The following is a 21,525-nucleotide window of genomic DNA, read 5'->3' on the forward strand; positions in this document are numbered from 1 at the left end:
AAGAGATAATGATACAGACAGCGAAACTGATTCTTATCATGACAATATCATTTGTTTTCAGTACATGAATGTAGGCAAATTATTGCATGATTTCAGTCAGTTGTCAATCAGGGTTTCCGTTTTGTAATTATGTCATTCTGTTTGTCACAACATTAACACAGATTCAATATGACAAAATAAATTTCTAAAAATTATGTTCACTTTATTTTTACTACAATATCAATATTCCCATCTTTAAAATTTTATCTATTTAAAATTGTTGAACTAGCTTTTAATGATCTTACTGGCGTGGGAGTAGACTCAAAAGTGTGGATAGGAAATCTTTTGAAAATGACTTGCAAAAACAAACCTTTAGTCTTATATTCTAGAAGTTAGTCAGTGTTCTCTATTATTTTCATGTTTTATTTTCAGTATTTTTTGTGGTGCCAAAAGTGGGAGGAAGCAAATCATAGTCCCCCCAATTGTTAAAAGTGGGGGTTCATTAATATTTTGATTTGTAAAACTTGTAGCAACCATAAACATCTATGACCAGAAGAGCAACTGCTAATTACATGTTCCAATCATTTACTACAAATACATTTTTAATGTCACAATTCAGTATTGAATATGACTTTTATAAGCTGGTTCTCGGCTGACTACTACACTTTGTTCATAGTTTGTTTGAGTGTAGCGTAATACAAGCGGATTCCAGTTTATGACTTTTACTAGTAATAACAGTAAACAAGACCAATAGCGGGTATTGACCTGTGTCCCTGCATGTAATTGATTGAGGTTTAAACGTGTATAATGAAGCATAGCTGATCATTCTTTTCATTGAAGCCATGAAAACTTTGACGACAAATTTTCCTTGTACAATGATTGTTGTAAAATTTCAAACTATTGGTAAACAAAAATAGGCTGCCCTGCAGATGTAAATATTGCTCACCTTCTACAAATCAACATTTTAAAGCTGGATGCTAAATATAAAATCATTCCCTTTCAAAGAAGCGAAGAAAAATTTAACAAAAGTTATCCTTGTACAATGAGTGTTGTAAAATTTCAAACTATCGTCAAACAGGAAATGGCTGCACTGCAGATGTAAAAAATGCTTCCCAACTAACTAAAACTTAACGTCACAAAGCTGCAGACCAAATATAAAATCATATCCTTTCATAGAAGCTAAGAAAAATTGGACAAAAAATTCTACACAAGGTCTTTCTGACAGACGAATAGATGGAGTTGAGCAGTAACTAGACCTGCATTTGTCCTTTGGTGACGCAGATAAAAATGTAGGTCACCCAGCTAATGTCACTCAGTAGCCAGTTGTATATTTAAGGTCTGCATTATTGGACAGCTGGATGTAAGGATTGAGGAGAGGTTTATTGGACAGCTGGATGTAACGGTCAAGGAGAGGTTTATTGGACAGCTGGATGTAAGGATTGAGGAGAGGTTTATTGGACAGCTGGATGTAAGGGTCGAGGAGAGGTTTATGATGTGAAGATATATTAATAAAATGAAACTTTACAAAAGGTAATAGTAATTTTTAATTGGTAATTACATGTATTTAATGTCAAATCAACAACAAATCCGATTACTTGATTGACAACATTTCACATTTATCTTTCCTTTTCAGATGTATGAGTAACTTTTACTTCTGTTTTCCCACTCAGGCTTGGCAAAAGAATCCTTTGTACAGCTAAACTATGATCTGTTACTTTACAATAAACTAAACTTTTTAGGATGAGTGATAGCTGCTTCTCACATACACTTTAGTCAACCGTCGTCTCTGATGTAGCTTTAGTATCAATGTATCCTAAATAGACTGGCAAAAATATAATATTAAAAATATCTTAGATTATGTGTTAGGAAAATCTTATATAGTACAATTTCAAACAGTCAGCATTTCATTTGAAAATATTAATTTAAAAGAAATGCCTGCAAACATATTCGCTTATTTTGGGTTTAACCACATGGAAGTTCTTTAAAGAACAAAACTTTAATGTATAATTCATCTTTATTTCAACATTTCATGGATATTAAAATCCATAAATTCACAAGAATAAAACAACTTAGTTTATTTTTCTCAGATTTATTGTTTTTTATTCAAACATACATCGTAATAAATCTAAGTCCTCTTCACTTTGCCACATAAATAAACTTTCTTTAAGCCTTTTTTGCTGTTTTTGGTATCTATGACTTTTTACATGTCTATTCCGTCTTCTTTGGTATAGTCGAACCCTGTAGGCTTCTGTGAAGGCAGATATAAGATTATATTAATATCGTATTTTTACATGTATTTTAGTCTTCTTTGGTATATTCCAACCCTTTACATGTACTAGCAAATTAGTCAAATCTTCTTTCCAGGTTGTTTATGTATATGGGAAAAGTTATCAATACCGTATAGTTTTCAAGTATATTTTTGTCCTGTTTTTTTCTGTCGTTATGGTATAAATCAAAATTCTTTAAAGGTACTTAAAGAAAATAATTTCCATGTTTTTTTACCAGTTTTATCAATAATAATAGTTAAATATTTCAACAGAAGATATGTGCTATGTAATTGGAAAAAAAATTCTTTTGGAATATTGGTACTGATTCAGATAAGATTAAATTTACTAAATACAATTTAAAAAGGTCTCATGAATTGTCTAGAAATTAGAAATTCACCGGTATTAGTGTTACTACACTGGGCATTTTTTTTTTACTATGTATTCTTCGCAAAACACAAATATTATAGGTCTACAACACATATAACACCAAGGAGGGGGAAACAACTAGCAATGTACATCAACAGTTACACTTTATATTACTTTAGCAGTCATCAGTGCATAATGTATTTGATATTTCCAAACCAAACAGAGCCCCTCATCGTTCTGAAATGTCTAGTGTTTCTTCTAACATTCTGACAAATTATTTTGGAAAAAATAAGGATTGTTCCTTTAAAACATTGTGCAGCCTGTATTGGTTGCTATCGGAGCATTATGAAGTTCCATATTGACATTTACCTACGTAGTACTTATCAACTTCAAAGGTCTTGTATTTGTATTAAATATTTGCCAATGGACGTTTATAGGTAAATTATAAATCATCAGTTTTTATATTGTACATTAAACTCATCAAGTTTAATACCTGCTCATTCAATGAATATTGGCTTAGCAAATTATTTGAATCTGCTTTTTAGTGTGGTTGTTTATGTACATGTATATGGAAATAGTCCTGAATAAGTCGAAATATATAGTTTGGTCACGTTTTTTCTGACTTAATGGTAAAAAATAAATTTAGAAATCTTGAGCACAGATTACTGTTTAAGTGTTGATTATGTAACACATACCACGTTTCCATATTTGGTAGTATGTCCAGTACATGTAAAATCCTCATGAGAGGACCCACAGATATTTTTAGAGGGTCAATGCTGATTTTTATGTTGGTCTCGGCAATCAGTTAAGTATACAAGGTTGTTTTCAGTGTGGCTGTTTATGTATATATGTAAATTGTTGTATTTTCCTAAACACTCTTAACATGCAAAGTCATTTTAAATGCACAATCATTTGTTTCAAAGGACCACTAAGCATTATTCTGATACTAATATGTTCTCTGTTCACAAATAAAAGTTATCTTATCTTTTCTTGTATAAAGCGTTTGACAGAATAAAAACCAAAGACCAACAAAAAAAAAACCTCTCCGCCGCCCCCCCCCCCCCCCCCCCCCCCCCCCCCCCCCAAAAAAAAAAAAAGACAGCCAAAACCTTTTTAAGTTAATTTTGCGTAAGTGGTATTGCAAACTACGTTTTAGTACAATTGTGTAGTTTAAAACCTGAAAATTTACCCATACTGATAGATTTTGAAATTTGTGATTACCAATATCAGACATGATAGCTGTTAGTTTGTATTGATTGGAATTGGGGTTTCAGGTCATAATTTGTCAAATAATGATTCCGTTAAGATAGTGAAATTGAATGATATTTCCATGTGAATGTGACGAAAATTGACTGTTACCAAGGCTGACACGACTTGAACATGCGTACGCCACATGCACTGAGTTGAAGAAATAATTTGATAGAACTTCCCTCTCTCCTTCAATGTTTCAATTTGTAAAATCGTTCTAGCATTAAAACTGCAGTTTGGTTATATTATAATTTATTAGATTTGAAATTTGTGGTATAAATTAATATTAATTTTCTGGCTGAAAGCAGTTTTATATAGTTGCTAACATCTATGTCATTTAGTCCCTCGTGGATTGGCAATCATACAACATCTCCTTATTTTATATCATATGTCCATAAGGTGACAAAATATGCTGGTGACTACGTACCTTTTAATTCAAACTCGTCCTTAAACCATTTGCAAGTGTCCATGGCGCTAAGAGCTAGTTGCATTGCAAACACTATCATCTGAAATTAGAACATGTATATCATGATAGATCAATATAATTATATAGTGTTACCAACAAAGAGTATCTTCTACCAGAGACATATAATTGTATTATATGTCTGCTTCTACCAAGTATGACCTCAAATTCCAAGGAAGAAGTTGCTAAATGGGAGTAAAGCGGAAAAGGAATCACACGAACTCTAAAATAGTCGAGCGGCTGATTTTGTCATGCTATCAATATAGCAGCTAGGATGACCCTTAGTGCTATTCCGTGTCAAATCAAAGTTAGCCTCGCTGATATATATATACTCAAATCTCGGTGTTAACATGTTCGACTAGGTTTGTGATTCCTCGCTGAATTCTGGAGTTAATAAATAGCTCATGGTGACAGATATAAAATAAAGCTTTAGAATTTGCCTAATATATTATATCTTGTTTATTCGAATGAACCAGGCCATGTTTAACCCTGCTACATGCTTTATGTGCCTATAATTCAGTGGTTGTCTTTAGTTTATGGCTGTCATCGTTACTTCTTTTGTCATTAATTAAGCCGTTGGTTTTCTCGTTTGACTTGTTTCACATTTTGTCATGTCGGGGCTTTTTAATGCTGACTATACGGTATGAATTTAGCTAATCGTTTCTTACATCCACATCATTGAGACTCTAGTGGATAGTTATCTCATTGGCAATCTACCACATCTCCATATTTTTTTAATAGGAAAATAGAAGAAAATCACATATACATCAAAGACTGTTGCTTCATATTTGAACTTATCTTGTCAATTGATATTAAGGACGGATAAACACGAAGATTTTCGACAAATATATTGGTTTCATATTCCAAAATAGTTATCGCTCGATTTCTGTAATAAATAATATTTACCTAGTTTTTAATAAATGCGAGTATACTCAAGATCGGTACCTTATGTTTTTTTTGTCTTTTTTGTTAGTTGACGTGTGTGCTTGGTGCCAATCTGACTAGTCAAACCTTTTGGCTAACTGAATTGTATAGTTCATTTTTATGTTGTGCTTTACATCACTGTTACTTCACCCAGGTTATGTGGAGTGTTGAGCATCACAAACATGTGTAATCCCTCCATATTCTTTATATGCCGTTCCCAAGTTAGAACCCTGTAATTCAGCGTTTGTCATTGGATGCTGTCTGACTTTTTTTGTTTTTTGTATTGTGTTTTTCTCATTTGAATTGCTTCGAATTTCGTCATGCCGGTGCCTTTTATATCTTAATTACTATTTCAATGTATATGTGTTCCTCCTACTAGAGGTTCCTCTGGATTTTTTTTTATAGATAATGCTATATCTCTTGATGTAGGAACAAATATTCTATACCCTTTATTCTGTTAGGAACAAATATTCTATACCCTTTATTCTGTTAGGAACAAATATTCTATACCCTTTATTCTGTTAGGAACAAATGCTGTAATTTTTCTTCCTGTGGAAATAATATTATTAAGGAACTTCTATCCCATGCATGACAACTATACGATATGGGCATTACTCATTATTGAAGTACCTTATAATTGTTTACATCCTCGTCCTTTGGTTTATGGTGGAGAGTTGTGTCAAGGGCAATCAAACGCAATCTTCTTATTTTTATATAAATAATAATGCCGGAGATTTTCGGGGCAATAACTATTTGTTTAGCCAATAGATTACGGTAGTGCCTTGGATTTTTTTCCCATGGTCTACTTTCATTTCCTGCCGCAAGTGAAATATTGTAAGTACAGTATATTATATGGTTCTTCTGTCGATTAATTGCATCTTCTTCAGTGTATTAACAAAACTTCAGGATAATGAAGATTACTTGTTGTCTTTTGTTGTTTTAAACAACAGAAAACGTTTCGGTGAAGAGGCTTATCTGATTAGGAGTGAGTAAAAGAAACCCCCCATACATATCTTTGTGAATTTCCTTTATTGCATGCTTCTAGTTCTTTTGATAAAAAAAAAAATACAGCTTTTTGTATTTTTATTTAATCGCCCGTATCTTGACGGAAGATGTCATATAGTGTGAATGAAATTGGGGCCTTTTACTATAGGGGTCCCAACCCATATAGAGTTATGCTAAATTATCCTTAACCCTAAACCTTACCCTAACCCAAAGCCTACCCTAACACTATTCATAACCCTAAAACCTAACAGTAAACCCTAACCTAAAACATCCCCTAACTATAACCATGCATAAATGAACCTTAACCCTAAGATATATGGACCCCTAAAGAAAAAGAAGGCCAAAATTAGTGTCCATAATTTTAAACTTTTCATCATCTCAAAAACATTAGATATTAAAGTGAAAGAATGAATGAATGAAATGGAACAACTTACCTTTACCCTGTGAACAATTACAGACTAAGGGTCTTACATTTGTACTGTGTAACTAAGTGACGTTATATTGTGACGTTGTGAGTAGAACCACAAATTTTGTCAATCATTAAAATTTGGTTTTTTCCCCCATTTTATTGAAAGAATAAACGTGTTTTTATTGCAAGTAATGCTTAATATATTGGAAAACAACAAACGTATCTATAAACTAAAAAGAACGGGGATTGGCTCCAATTTCTACAGTTAATAAAACCCATGACGTACCAAAATATACAGGTATACGTAAAACTTCAAAATAGAAGATCAGATTCTTTTTACATCTACTATTGGAGTTTGATAATGGGATAATTTAAGTTGAAGTATCAAAAATAAATTGTCTTATATTTGCAGACGATTGTTATAGCCTTATTATTATCAACAAGTGAATCTAGTCTAAATCTAATTATACGAACAGTCAATGTGTACAAAGGTCTAGTTATTTAGGTATAAAAATAAGGAGATGTGGAATGATTGCATTGCCAATGAGTCGTCTTTTCAGCTTCATGTGCATATTCCTATGCTGTAGTCAGGCAAACCTCTGTGACAAGGACTTAAAGTCATACTTTAAATTATATAAAGCTTGTACACCCCCAAGACTAAATATCACCCCTTATTGTATATATTTCACACCCAGTAAAACCTGTCTTATTGGACGGTTAAAAAATTCGGCGACGTTTTCAAGTTAATAAACGTAAGAATGATCCATTTAAAGTTTTATCAAAAGAGTTAGAAAAACTAGTTGTTGAGAAAATCCACAAAAACTTCTGTAAATTTGCTTTGGGTGTAAAATCGAATACTTCTAAAATTGGAGTAAAAAGTAGACTTATTTGAAGTCAACCAATACTGTATTCTACTTATCATTTTACAATAACATGATAAGATAAATATCAGACAAGACCCAAGGATATAAATATTAAAAATCACCAAGAACAGTGTTGTCTATGATTGTCTGCTTATAGGACATCATACTCCATGTTTCTAGATAGCTTATAAAAAAGAATCATGGGTTGAACATATTCATAAATTTTTCAGATTGAAATCTTAAAAATGTATTTAATACTGACTTGTAAAAATAAAATTCTTGTAGAGTTCAACTCAGAATGAAGCAAAATTTCACGAGATATTGTCAAACCAAATTAATATTGACGATATCATGAATACCAAACGGAGCAACAAGCTCAGAACATATAGAAAGTTTAAAAATTGTTTCAAACTTGAACATCATCTCAGTCTTGGCACTTAGAAACAGAGGAATATACTATCAAAATAAAGTTAAGTTTACACGATATAAACATTGGAAAGATAGACAAATTAATTTGGATGTTCGAGATCGAGTTTTGCAATCTTTGAAGGTGATTTTCATTTCTTTTTAGACTGTATTTATCTCCATCCCGGTTCAGACAACCTTATATGAAGATTTTTTTGTAAGAATTATGATAATTTTTTATATACTTAGTTCAGAAAACAACTTCATGGATCAGGATCATGAGTCATCTATATAATGTTAAATTGTAGCTTGCTCATAAGAAGACTGTGCACATCTTAGTAAAATAAAAGCCAACAACATTTAATTTGGGGTGTCCAGCTGATTATCCTCAGATAAAAAAAAAGTTTTATTCAGCATTTATACTTTTTTTCTGTGTGTGTATATAATGTCTCTGGTGTAACTGATGAATGCCAGTTATCAACAAAATGACCACAAATCATTGTTATTTTTTAATTTGATGTGTTATATTTCTTTACACATATTTTATTGTAATTTATCTGCTCCTTGTAGTCGGTGTGAATATTGAAATAAAGTATATACTATTTTTATATTTACATAGAAGTGTTATAAATTATCAGCAAAATATTCAGGTATTGGCAATTAAACCAGAAAAGACCAGATAGTACAGTAATACATTGCCATAGAAAAGCAGTGATAAGGTATCAATTCGATGACAGAAAACTAGACACAACGAAGATTTCATTCCAAATCCCGATATTATAAAACATCTTCTGAAAGTGGTACTGCATGATCTGAAAAAAATGAGATAATGACACGATTCCTGTTTTATTAAAACTAATTGTTCTTTTTAGAACATTTATTACTTTTATGCAGAGACATATATACACATATATGTCTCTGTTTTATGTAAATCGGATGTAGTCGTCTCATATCTTCGTTGCTGACGCTACTCAAATAGAAGAAAAATATATCTAATCGATGTGGTTCATATTATTTGGTAATTAGTCAGACCAGTCTAGCGTTCTTTAGAGTTATTTCCCCTGTATCTAAAAATGGCGCATTTTCTGGAAAATTTAACTGAAGTTTCCGACTGATTACCAAAAATGCAGACATGAAAGCACATATTCGATATCATTAAGATAAAAATGGATAAAGGTGATTTTAAATTATTCGTACAAACCATAAAGAAAATGCAGATCATCTGAAGTGTTTGCACTGAATCAAAATTCATCTTCGAAACACAGCGTCTGGTTTGTTTACATCCATGCCAAACCCTTCAACAGGTCAAAAATAACCATTTATTAGTGGAATATACCTCAATTCACTTTTATTCCACCATTTGACATTTCCTGAGATAGACCAGTCCAGTATCAATGTTGTTTTCTAAACCAACATGACCAAAAAATCTTCAAAAAGTTTGTCAAAACTGACAAAAGTTCTACTTTCCAAGCCTCTCACGTCAACAATTTTGTATTTTATAGTTCGAAACACCTCAAAATTTCATACTGATTTGATGAGAAGGAGATAAACAAATGAACAGATTGACTTTAAACACTGTGTTGCATATATCCCTTCTATTTCTCGTGAAATTATCCAGCTCTCCCTTTCACTATTTATGTTCTTTTACAATCTGGAAGTATATAAGAAGTGGTATGACACCCACATGTTCTCTCTTTCTATCTTTTGGTTCAGTTGCTGTCCAAAATAATGCTTCGTAGAAGCAGGGATATCCTGTACTCATTAGATGATTAGTATTACTATTAAAATTAGCAGAAATCGGTATTTGTTTATTAAACATAATTTTACTTCGAGTGGTACTTAAGCAAAGCAAGTAGCAAATTTGAAATTTTGTAGTTTTACCAAAATTTTAAACATATAGGTTTAGATTATATCTTATTATTAGTAAAATTGGAAAAAATGAACCTTTTTCTTGTTATAAATAGCAAGGTTTATGCCTTTGATGCAATCATTTAGCTGTAAATTCTATATTTGTTGAAAAAATGCTATAATGAAGGCTTTACATAATGAACTGATACTTTCTTAACAGATTTTTCCCAGCAGTGGGAGTAATTTTCCTGTAAAATTCAAGGTTTCATTTAACAGATTATGAAATAAAATTTTACTATGCACGATCAAAATTTCACTGTTCGAGGGTGTTGAAATTTAAGTGGGGGTAATATTAGAATAATAATACTTAAAGAAGTGATTTTTTTGGAAGAAAATAGAGGTATGATACTTAAAGAAGTGATTTTTTGGAAGAATATAGAGGTATGATACTTAAAGATGTGATTTTTTTGAAGAAAATAGAGGTATGATACTTAAACAAGTGATTTTCATGTCATTATCCCAGATTCAGTACAAGGTCATCACCTGACATGACCTGTCATCCTGTCAACACTGATGTTGGTTCTGATAATTTTAGCAACATAATTAGTCCCTGTATCATTAGTATTGTATATTTAAAGCTACAATAAAATTAAATCACTTAGTCTAGTGATTTATTTGTACTACTTAAATAGGTGATTATTAAAGAAAGACAACTCTTACTTAAAACATTTGTGGACACAATGTTACTTGCATCAGTGATTTAAAAAACACTCATTTAAGTAAGTCCCCTGACTGATGCCCATTGTCCTTGACCTCATTTTCATGGTTCAGTGACTGCTTGAAAAAAATTACAGTTTTTTTGTCATGTGAATTACTCACTTATCATGAGTAATAGTATAACTATATTTGGTATATGGGTTCCTTGCAACGTCTACATGTCTGCCAGATAGGGTTAACCTGACCTCAATTCATGGATCTGTGATCAAGGTTAAAGTAACGTGATTAGGTCCATTTCTCAGATACTACAAGCAGCAGGTCAACTATATGTAGTGTATGGAATGATTGTAAGTGGTACATGTCAGACTGGCAGGTTTCATCTGACCTTGACCTCATTTTCATGGTTCATTGGTCATTGTTAATTTTTTGTGTTTTGGTCTGTTTTTCAAATACCAATAGCAATAGGTCAACTATTATTGGTGTATGGAATGATTGTAAGATGTACATGTCTGTCTAGCCAGTATCATCTGACCTTGACCTCATTTCTATGGTTCATTGGTTAACATTAAGTTTTTGTGTTTTGGTCTGTTTTTCAATTACAATAAGCAATGGGTCAACTATATTTGGTGTATGGAATAATTGTAAGGTGAACATGTCTGTGTGACAGTTTTTATCTGACTTTGACCTCATTGTCATGGATCTTTAAAAATGTTAAGTTTATGTGATACTTGTAGTAATACCTTTGTCTTTAAGACTTTCAACATAAAATCAATGGTCAGTAAAACAGGCGAGACATTTCAGCGTGTGCACTCTTGTTTACAGTTAACTTCAGATTTTGTTTGAGGTTTAAGTTTTTCAGTCATCAATAACTTTGTCAAACCTTCATGGAATTTTATAAAATTTGGACAGAAGCTTGTTTATGACCAAAAGACAGTATCCAGAGCAAAATTTTGGAAATATTTATTTTCATTTTTCCTTATTATACATATAAAGGGACTTAGATTGGAAAAAACGCTTCAAAATCGAGTCCGCGATTTTGAAATTAAAGCACTCAGATGATCACGCACCTACTTTCACTTTTGTTTTAAACTGAAAGTAGGTGTTTCCGGCTTTGTACTTTCACCTTTGATTTCATTTTTGAATAAAATGACATAGGGTCGGCACCCCAAAATAGGGACGGTCGGGTAACCGTAAACAGACATATATTTTTTTTTGACCTTAATAAAAACATGTATGTATTTTTTTTCTTTTGCAGACAATCAACTGACAATTATAAATAAGTGATGTAGTATTTAGGAGTAATCAAAGATGTCATCTGATAAAAGTGACAATATGGCTCAGGAAAGTGACGAAGAAAAGAATGGAAAGAAATCTGACACATTTAAAGAAGATAGCAAAGCTGATACACCACCCAAAGATGCATCTAATTCATCATCCACATCTAGTAGTACACCACCTCAGGTGTCCATATCATCAGCAACTCCACCCCAGGTGTCCACATCATCAGCAACTCCACCCCAAGGGTCCACATCATCAGAAACGTCACCTCAGACTTCTAAAGAATTCTTGTTTACTCCACCAAGTCAACCCCCTCCTAAACCATCAACTTCTAGTACCCACAACACTGATGAGGATAATCTTGATTTCATTAAAGAACAGCTGAACTTCTTGAATAATGAGAGTGGAGAATTAGCCACACCCATTCACAAATCTAACAAACAGAAGAGACAGGACCTTGCCAGGAAGCATTATGATCTAGCAGGAAAGAGAAAAGAATTCAGATCACCTGTTAAGCAATTTCTGAAGCTTCACAATAGAGGAATCAAAAGAAGCCCACAGTATGTATAATTGTTTGGTTAATGGCTTTAAATAGGGCCAAAATAAAAATATGGTATGTTTGCCCAAACTCGACCGACCCAAAAAAAAACCCGCCGACTCAAATTCTTTTTTTGCCGTTTTTTGAAGAATTTTTTTTTTTCGGATGTTATTCGTGTCCGCTCCGTCATCTTATAAAACTTAATTTACGTCGTCTTTGCGTTTGAAAGTAACTTTGAATAAGATTAAAAGAAAGCGTGTAAGAGACGCAGTTAATCGATATTCGATGTTCTCGGTTTTTATCTTCTGATTTAACGAACGGTTACTTCTGCTTTGGCGCCGGCTACTTCAAAATTGTCAAAAATAATATTTTCACAAAGTTTTCATTTTTTACCAAGTCGATGAAACATTGATAATTAAAGAAATTCAGACATAAACGATTCATTTTCTGAAGAACAGAGATTTAAGCATTGACTTTACAGTGTGAAGCAGATTATTTAATAAAAAGACAACTTTTTATCACTTCATTCACTTCCGGTACTTGTTACATGAGATCGTACATCAATCTAACTTTCGGCGACAAAATAAGTTTGTTACTTCATTTGAACGTGATAAAAATTGCCTCCAGTAAATGTTTAATCCATTTATTGCATTAAAAACGTTATATTTCTTTCTAAATAGCTTGTCAAACATCGTTTATTTTTGTAAATTTTCTTCGTCCGCCATTAACTGTTTTCTAACTACGGAATGGAAACGGAGCAGCTATGACCGAAATCCGTATTTTTACAATAATAACTACGGACGCATGAATGGAACAGCTGACAAGGGAAATTGATCCCAAATGGAAAAATTACGCATTCCAGACGCATTAACAGACTATTTGTTAGATTTACTTGATTAATGTATATAATTCCATATATATGGATTGTTTCAAAATATTGATTAAACTTGCTTAATTAACTCTGGGACTTTAATACTAATATCAATATATATCATGTATATGTCCCAGCTTAACTTTGTATATCTTTTGATGAGAAACACTGAATTTCATAAACATGATAAACAAGATAGTTTTTTAATTGAATTGTGATTTATATAATATAATTTCTTTATCTTTTTGTCATAAAAAAAAAATCTTTTTAGTGCTAGATATTTAGTTGGTAGTTTCTCACAAGAACCTAAACTTAAACAACTTTGAATTTGAACTTTTACTTTACTCAGATATAAATTGAACAATATAAAAAGAACATATGACCCTTTGTACTATAGGTAGTAAAAACCAAACATTGTAGCACAGTGTGCAAAGGAGCACTTCTCTTTCAAATCTCACCACTTCTCCCTATCAGTTTCAAAAAGAGAAGTCACTTCTCCCTATGATTCTGAAGTAGTGTGAGCCCTGCATGATTATGCATTTAAGGATGTACTTAGGTCAGGTTTTGGAATTTCTGTTAGATGTTTGGACTCTGGTTTTTTCCTATGATACAGGGTAAAATATTTTGCCCCATGACCCCCATTTTTTTTTCATATATAATACTTCAATTAATAACTCATAAAAGGTCATATACCAAAATTTAAGCAGATTGTAGATTTCTTCTCTTTCCATTAGTTTGCTTCTTAACTTAAATGCTCTTGAAGTCTTCTGACTTATAGTATCAATTTTAAATTCTACATTTTTCTAATTTCACCAAAGTACATCCTTAAAGACTCACCTTTTTGCCTGCAACAGTCCAATTCATCATTTGATTTATTGTAATAAGTATGTGAAATTATTAATACTGAGAAATAAAAAAAAATGTTGTCTATGGGTTAGAATTATTTGAATAATTGCATGTCTACAGTTAAACTAAAAATATTTTCAACTAATAAGATCAAATTTGAATCTTTTCCTGAATGATCACCATGTCTTACAGAGTCATGCCTTCATCATTTTCCTCAAGCAACTTCAACTACTTGTTAGCTGAAAGTCTTGATATAGTGATAATAATATTTATGTGATCAACTTTATAGAAAATATGACCATCTTGCTGCTCATTTACCTTATCATCATTAAAAAAATGGTGTTTGATTAGGACTAAATTAGAGTTCAGGAATCCCCAGAATGCAGGATTTTTGCACCATTTTAGAAAAAAAAAACCTCGCCGTGATGGGTCACGTGACGAGCAAGCTCGTCGCACCGGACATCTATGACGTCCGCAATCCTTGCCTGCTACTTTAATTATTAATCCTGCTACTTCAAAACCTAGTGACATCCCTGTAAAGAAGTAAAACATGTGAAAATGGCAGACAGTTTTTCATGGCTTTTGATTGTCTCTACAAAGGTTTGACGGAAAAAAAAGATATACTGTTTTAATATTTTCATGCAAATTCTGATAAAAAAAAAAGAATTTGCCTACCTACCTACCCACACCCAGTCATCATGGGTCGGGTTTGGGCAAACTGAAATATTTTTAATTGTGGCCTAGTTGTATATATTTAAGATGTTTTAGTTTTAAAATTTACCATTCGCTGCAAAGAGCACAGAAAGGAACTGGAGAAATATTAACAACAATATAACACTACACTTGGCCACCATAAATGCAGCTTGAAAATTCAGGGGTAACAAAAGAGGTATCGGTCCTATACCATGTATACAAAAATTAAGTTACAGCATATATATATAGTACTGTTTCCTCTTGATTAATTCGTTATTTTTATACCGTGACAATTCACTAAAGACAGATACATGAACTGGAATTAAATTATACTTTTTTATTTCAGAAAAATCAAACCAAGAAAGCCAAAGAGAGTTAGACGTTCCATTGGATTTGCAGAGAAATCTCCTGACAAGGGCCATAACTCTAGTGGTGCTGATGCTGATACATCTGATGATGATTCGTCAGATGATAATTGGAAAATAATTGATGACAGTTCAGATAATGAAATAGACAAGGCTTTAGAAGAAAATGCTTCAAGACAAAATCTTACTGTTGTCAATGTCAAGAACATATTACATGTAAGGGTATTATCAGCTGAGGGCTATTCCAAAATTAAATGTCTGTGGGTAAATAGTCCCCCTTTTCCCATTACCCCCTTCTATACATTTTTAATTAGAAATTTAATGCATTATTGTATATCAGGTACTTTAGTGTCATGTTATGTTCGAGGTTTGGGCTTCAGATGGGGCTGTTAAATCTTCACTGTGTTCTTTATTTGTATTTCATGGAATTGAAGAATGCATTTAAAAGAACAAGAAATTTTTGCGGTAAATGTCTTCTTTGAAAATAATACTTGCATAAAACATCCGATTATATGGTATTGTGGGATAAGTTTTTTTTATGCCCCCGCCATAGCGGTGGGGGCATTAAGTTTTACCCTTGTCCGTCTGTACGTACGTACGTACCTACATCCATCTGTATGTCCCAAAATTGGTTTCCGTTCTCTAACTTAAGTTTACCTCAATCAAATGTTATGAAACTTATACACAATGCTTATTACCACAAAACACAGATCAAATTTGTATTTTGGTGGTGTCACTTTAACAGTTCTAGAGTTATGCCCCTTTATAAATGGAAAAATTTCAAAACTTTTATTTTCTTCTAATATTAAGTAATTTTTAAAATTGGATTTATCTTCCTTTGTCCATGATTATAGTTAAATCAACTACAATCAATGCTTTATACAATGCAATGTTTAATTTTGACTTCCACTGATAAAACACAGATCAAGTTGAATTTGGGTAGTGTCACTTTAACAATTATTGAGTTATGCCCCTTTATAAATCGAAAGATTGCAAAATTTTTAGTTTCCATTCTGTAACCTAAGTTTGCCCAAACCAAACATTATGAAACCTATACACAATATTCATTACCACAAAACTAAGATCAAGTACAATTTTTTTGTTTCCGTTTTCTAACTTTAGTTTGCCTCAACCAAATGTTAAGAAACTTATACACAATGCTTATTACTACATAATACAGATTAAGTACGAAATTTGGTGGAGACACTTTTACCGTTCTTGAGTTATGTCCCTTTATAAACATAAAAATTGCTGAATTTTTTAGTTTGTCTCAACCAAATGTTATAAAACTAATACACAACCGTTCTAGAGTTATGGGTGTTTTCAAATAGAAAAATTGCTGAATTTTTAGTTCCGTTCTCTAACTTAAGTTAGCCTCAACCAAATGTGATGAAACTTATACACAATGCTTAATACCACAAAACACAGATCAAGTTTGAATTTTGGTGGCATCACTTTAACCGTTCTAGAGTTATGCCCCTTTATAAATGGAAAAATTGCAAAATTTTTATTTTCTTCTAATATCAAGTAATTTTAAAATTGGAGTTATCTTCCTTTGTCCATGATTATAGTTGAATCAACTACAATCAATGCTTTATACAATGCAATGTTTAATTTTGACTTCCACTGATAAAACACAGATCAAGTTGAATTTGGGTAGTGTCACTTTAACAATTATTGAGTTATGCCCCTTTATAAATCGAAAGATTGCAAAATTTTTAGTTTCCATTCTGTAACTTAAGTTTGCCCCAACCAAACATTATGAAACCTATACACAATATTCATTACCACAAAACTAAGATCAAGTACAAATTTTTTGTTTCCGTTTTCTAACTTTAGTTTGCCTCAACCAAATGTTATGAAACTTATACACAATGCTTATTACTACATAATACAGATTAAGTACAAAATTTGGTGGAGACACTTTTACCATTCTTGAGTTATGTCCCTTTATAGACATAAAAATTGCTGAATTTTTTAACTTGTCTCAACCAAATGTTATAAAACTTATACACAACTGTTCTAGAGTTATGCGTGTTTACAAATAGAAAAATTGCTGAATTTTTAGTTTCTGTTCTCTACTAAGTTAGCCTCAACCAAATGTTATGAGACTTACACACAATGCTTATTACCACAAAACTCAGATCAAGTTCAAATTTGGGTAGCGTCACTTTTACCGTTCTTCAGTTATGTTCCTTTATAACTATATGATATGCAGTGGGGGCATCATCTGTGTCCACATTTGAACACTATCCACATTTATTTTACCTCACTTACTCTAGTTATTAATAGTACATGTAGGTGCATTCCCAACCAATAATTCTGAAATAAAAGGAGATGGTAAGCATATGTCAATGAGACACCAACCAAAACAACATAAATATCCAAAAGACATGTAAAGGGCAGCATACATACAGTCTTCAACATTAGACATGTAAAGGGCAGCATACATACAGTCTTCAACATTAGACAGGTGTTTATACAATGTGTCAAACTCTTATTTAACCTAAGTCTACAATGGTTGTTTATTTAATGAATTAAATCACAACTTCATGGGGAGTTCATTGTGTTACCAGATGAAGAATAAGGGGACTTTGGCATATGATATGATACCACATGATACCAGGGAAAGTTAATGAGTAAAATAAAAGGTCATTTTTTGGTTTTCTCTTTGATTCAAACTTTTTATATGAATAAAGTTAGATGTTGGGTAAACAGTAATAAAACCTCAACCTCACTTAAACTGAAAATATATCTATTTGTTAGTTAAAAAAAACCCTTTCATTTGTGCAATGTTAATTGCTACTTCAGTCAATATTGTATTTTTATATTACTAGATAATGTTATATTCATTACAGCAAGTAATAACCAATGAAGATGTAGTTGCCATGGTAAAGAATACATTGCATGATATGACTGAGGAAGACTCAGAATCCTTGTTAGTCCCAGCTACATTTGAACCCAAAATGACTAGATCAAAGTTCAAGGAAGTCCTGGAAAAAGATGGAACAGTAAGTTTTTCAGTTTAATAAAAAAGGGGAAAATTATGCAGTTTTGTGATTGATAATTCACCTGTGTCTGTACCAGTTTGATGCTACAGTTACACTACAGGTTATGTAGTTTTGTGATTGATAATTCACCTGTGTCTGTACCAGTTTGATGCTACAGTTACACTACAGGTTATGTAGTTTTGTGATTGTCGCCTGTGTCTGTTCCAGTTTGATGCTACAGTTACACTACAGGTTATGTAGTTTTGTGATTGTCACCTGTGTCTGTTCCAGTTTGATGCTACAGTTACACTACAGGTTATGTAGTTTTGTGATTGTCACCTGTGTCTGTTCCAGTTTGATGCTACAGTTACACTACAGGTTATGTAGTTTTGTGATTGTCATCTGTGTCTGTACCAGTTTGATGCTACAGTTACACTTCAGGTTATGTAGTTTTGTGATTGATAATTCACCTGTGTTTGTACCAGTTTGATGCTACAGTTACACTACAGGTTATGTAGTTTTGTGATTATCATCTGTGTCTGTACCAGTTTGATGCTACAGTTACACTACAGGTTATGTAGTTTTGTGATTGATAATTCACCTGTGTCTGTACCAGTTTGATGCTACAGTTACACTACAGGTTATGTAGTTTTGTGATTGATAATTCACCAGTGTTTGTACCAGTTTGATGCTACAGTTACACTTCAGGTTATGTAGTTTTGTGATTGATAATTCACCTGTGTCTGTACCAGTTTGATGCTAGAGTTACACTACAGGTTATGTAGTTTTGTGATTGTCACCTGTGTCTGTTCCAGTTTGATGCTACAGTTACACTACAGGTTATGTAGTTTTGTGATTGTCATCTGTGTCTGTACCAGTTTGATGCTACAGTTACACTTCAGGTTATGTAGTTTTGTGATTGATAATTCACCTGTGTTTGTACCAGTTTGATGCTACAGTTACGCTACAGGTTAGTTAGTTTTGTGATTGTCATCTGTGTCTGTACCAGTTTGATGCTACAGTTACACTTCAGGTTATGTGGTTATGTGATTGATAATTCACCAGTGTTTGTACCAGTTTGATGCTACAGTTACACTACAGGTAATGTAGTTTTGTGATTGATAATTCACCTGTGTCTGTACCAGTTTGATGCTACAGTTACACTACAGGTTATGTAGTTTTGTGATTGATAATTCACCAGTGTATGTACCAGTTTGATGCTACAGTTACACTACAGGTTATGTAGTTTTGTGATTGATAATTCACCAGTGTCTGTACCAGTTTGATGCTACAGTTACACTACAGGTTATGTAGTTTTGTGATTGATAATTCACCTGTGTCTGTACCAGTTTGATGCTACAGTTACACTACAGGTTATGTAGTTTTGTGATTGATAATTCACCTGTGTCTGTACCAGTTTGATGCTACAGTTACACTACAGGTTATGTAGTTTTGTGATTGATAATTCACCTGTTTCAGAACCAGTTTGATGCTACAGTTACACTACAGGTTATGTAGTTTTGTGATTGATAATTCACCAGTGTTTGTACCAGTTTGATGCTACAGTTACACTACAGGTTATGTAGTTTTGTGATTGATAATTCACCAGTGTTTGTACCAGTTTGATGCTACAGTTACACTACAGGTTATGTAGTTTTGTGATTGATAATTCACCAGTGTCTGTACCAGTTTGATGCTACAGTTACACTACAGGTTATGTAGTTTTGTGATTGATAATTCACCAGTGTCTGTACCAGTTTGATGCTACAGTTACACTACAGGTTATGTAGTTTTGTGATTGATAATTCACCAGTGTCTGTACCAGTTTGATGCTACAGTTACACTACAGGTTATGTAGTTTTGTGATTGATAATTCACCAGTGTCTGTACCAGTTTGATGCTACAGTTACACTACAGGTTATGTGGATTTTTAGCTTTTTCAACCGCACCATAGTTGGCAACACGACAATGTCCAGTCAAGTTTTAATTAATGCTTATTTGTAGAATTGTTAAATACAAACAGTTATCTTCCTCTGTCAATGAAAAGCATATGCAAGTATTGTTTATTACAAAAGAAATAACATGTTCTCTACAATATTTCTAGAGCATTGAGAAATACTAAAGTATGTTATCTAGACTTGTAAAAATATTCTAACATTAAATACAAGTTTGATGGTATAATTAAGAAAAAAATTGCATGCATTTCTCTACTTACAATATACCATAAGCATAATTACTTTGTGTTATAAATGTTATGGAACTTTGAATTTGTTTGACAGATACATCATCCCTGGCCATTATCTCCTTTGAAAAAGAAAGAAAAACTGACCACATCATTCTTGGACCTTCCATTACCGGACGATGATGAAGAGGAAGATGATGAATATAATCCTGAGAAAGAAATAGAGGTAAAGTACAAAATGAACCCTAAAGTAATCAAGTTATTTAAGTCTATTAGACCCTAAATTTATCAACAGTTATGGGAAAACAAAAAAAAATGTGTTCAAAATTTTAATCCAAATTTGAAGAGTTAGATATGCACTACTTAAGGCTATAAATACAAACTTTGAATGTTACTGATATATTATTGTTTTGCAAAATTGCTAACAGGTTTTACCTTCAGCTTTATGGATAATTCTGTTAAACTAGTCATACATTTTTTATTGATTTTACGTAAACAAATTTTATTGGCCTAACACTTTCACATTAGAAATTAGCCTTTAAATGCTAAATACTTAGGTGTTGATTATGCATTAGTCCTAATGCTAGACAGGATCACAATATCAAGTTTAAATTAGTATCACAATATCTATTATTTGTTTGTACTGTATGAAATAGATTAAATTGAAACTTATCATTATTGTGGAATTAGATATAGTTTTATTTGCTAGAACTGATGTCTGTTAAGGAAACATTCTTTGTTTGGAAAATATTGTAAATATTCTATTCTTAATAAGCATTTTAGTTTGATTTGATTTTAAATAACACCTTTTTCATTGTAAGAAATGCATGTGTATTTTATTAATACATCACATAACAATGAATTTTAACCTTTTAGATGGGAAGTTATAGTGATGAAGACAGTGAGAGTGTAGCCTCCTCCCAGGTCAGTGACTTGGGGTCACCACGACCGTCAACGCCAGCAACACCATCCTCTACGATCAGTCGTTTCTCAGATTTAGACAAAACTCCCAGTGTTCAAGGAGATGATGAAGTAAGTACAGTGGGGACTTCTGTATTGCATGATAAAACATTTCTTCATAGATTGATAATATATACATGTAGGCAGATAGTATTAATCTATATGGTATACAAAATTATAAATTATAAAAAGGCTCAATATTGTATTAATCTTTATGAAAAAGAATACATATTATATAGTCAATGTGAAAATAAAAACTTGGGAATATACTGTGTCTGACAAGACCATTAAATTGGACATCTATAATG

The 21,525-nt window shown here is 32.3% G+C and overlaps 1 protein-coding gene and 1 long non-coding RNA gene across 6 annotated transcripts in view; one reads left to right on the forward strand and one right to left on the reverse strand.

Moving 5' to 3' along the window:
- Positions 1–2,103: 2,103 nt before the first annotated feature.
- LOC127732941 (uncharacterized) lies at positions 2,104–6,731 on the reverse strand. The gene is made up of 3 exons (XR_007996515.1): positions 6,687–6,731; positions 4,288–4,366; positions 2,104–2,227 (listed from the first exon to the last, which is right to left on the reverse strand). It is a non-coding gene; the product is annotated as an uncharacterized LOC127732941 (long non-coding RNA).
- Positions 6,732–8,989: 2,258 nt separating this feature from the next.
- Positions 8,990–21,525, forward strand: part of LOC127732893 (GON-4-like protein) — a 179,747-nt gene continuing 167,211 nt past the window's right edge. For all 5 annotated transcript variants that reach the window (XR_007996491.1, XR_007996492.1, XR_007996490.1 and 2 more), the window contains exons 1-6: positions 8,990–9,105; positions 11,750–12,332; positions 15,067–15,301; positions 17,944–18,096; positions 20,355–20,483; positions 21,134–21,289. Coding sequence is in view for 1 of the 5 variants with exons in the window: in XM_052242069.1 (XP_052098029.1) it covers positions 11,803–12,332; positions 15,067–15,301; positions 17,944–18,096; positions 20,355–20,483; positions 21,134–21,289 (1,203 nt within the window). In the remaining 4 variants the exon portion in view is untranslated. The remainder of the gene's footprint in view (positions 9,106–11,749; positions 12,333–15,066; positions 15,302–17,943; positions 18,097–20,354; positions 20,484–21,133; positions 21,290–21,525) is intronic.

The sequence above is a fragment of the Mytilus californianus genome, unplaced genomic scaffold (assembly GCF_021869535.1).
Source record: "Mytilus californianus isolate M0D057914Y unplaced genomic scaffold, xbMytCali1.0.p SCAF_3, whole genome shotgun sequence".
In the NCBI taxonomy this organism is placed as follows: domain Eukaryota; kingdom Metazoa; phylum Mollusca; class Bivalvia; order Mytilida; family Mytilidae; genus Mytilus; species Mytilus californianus.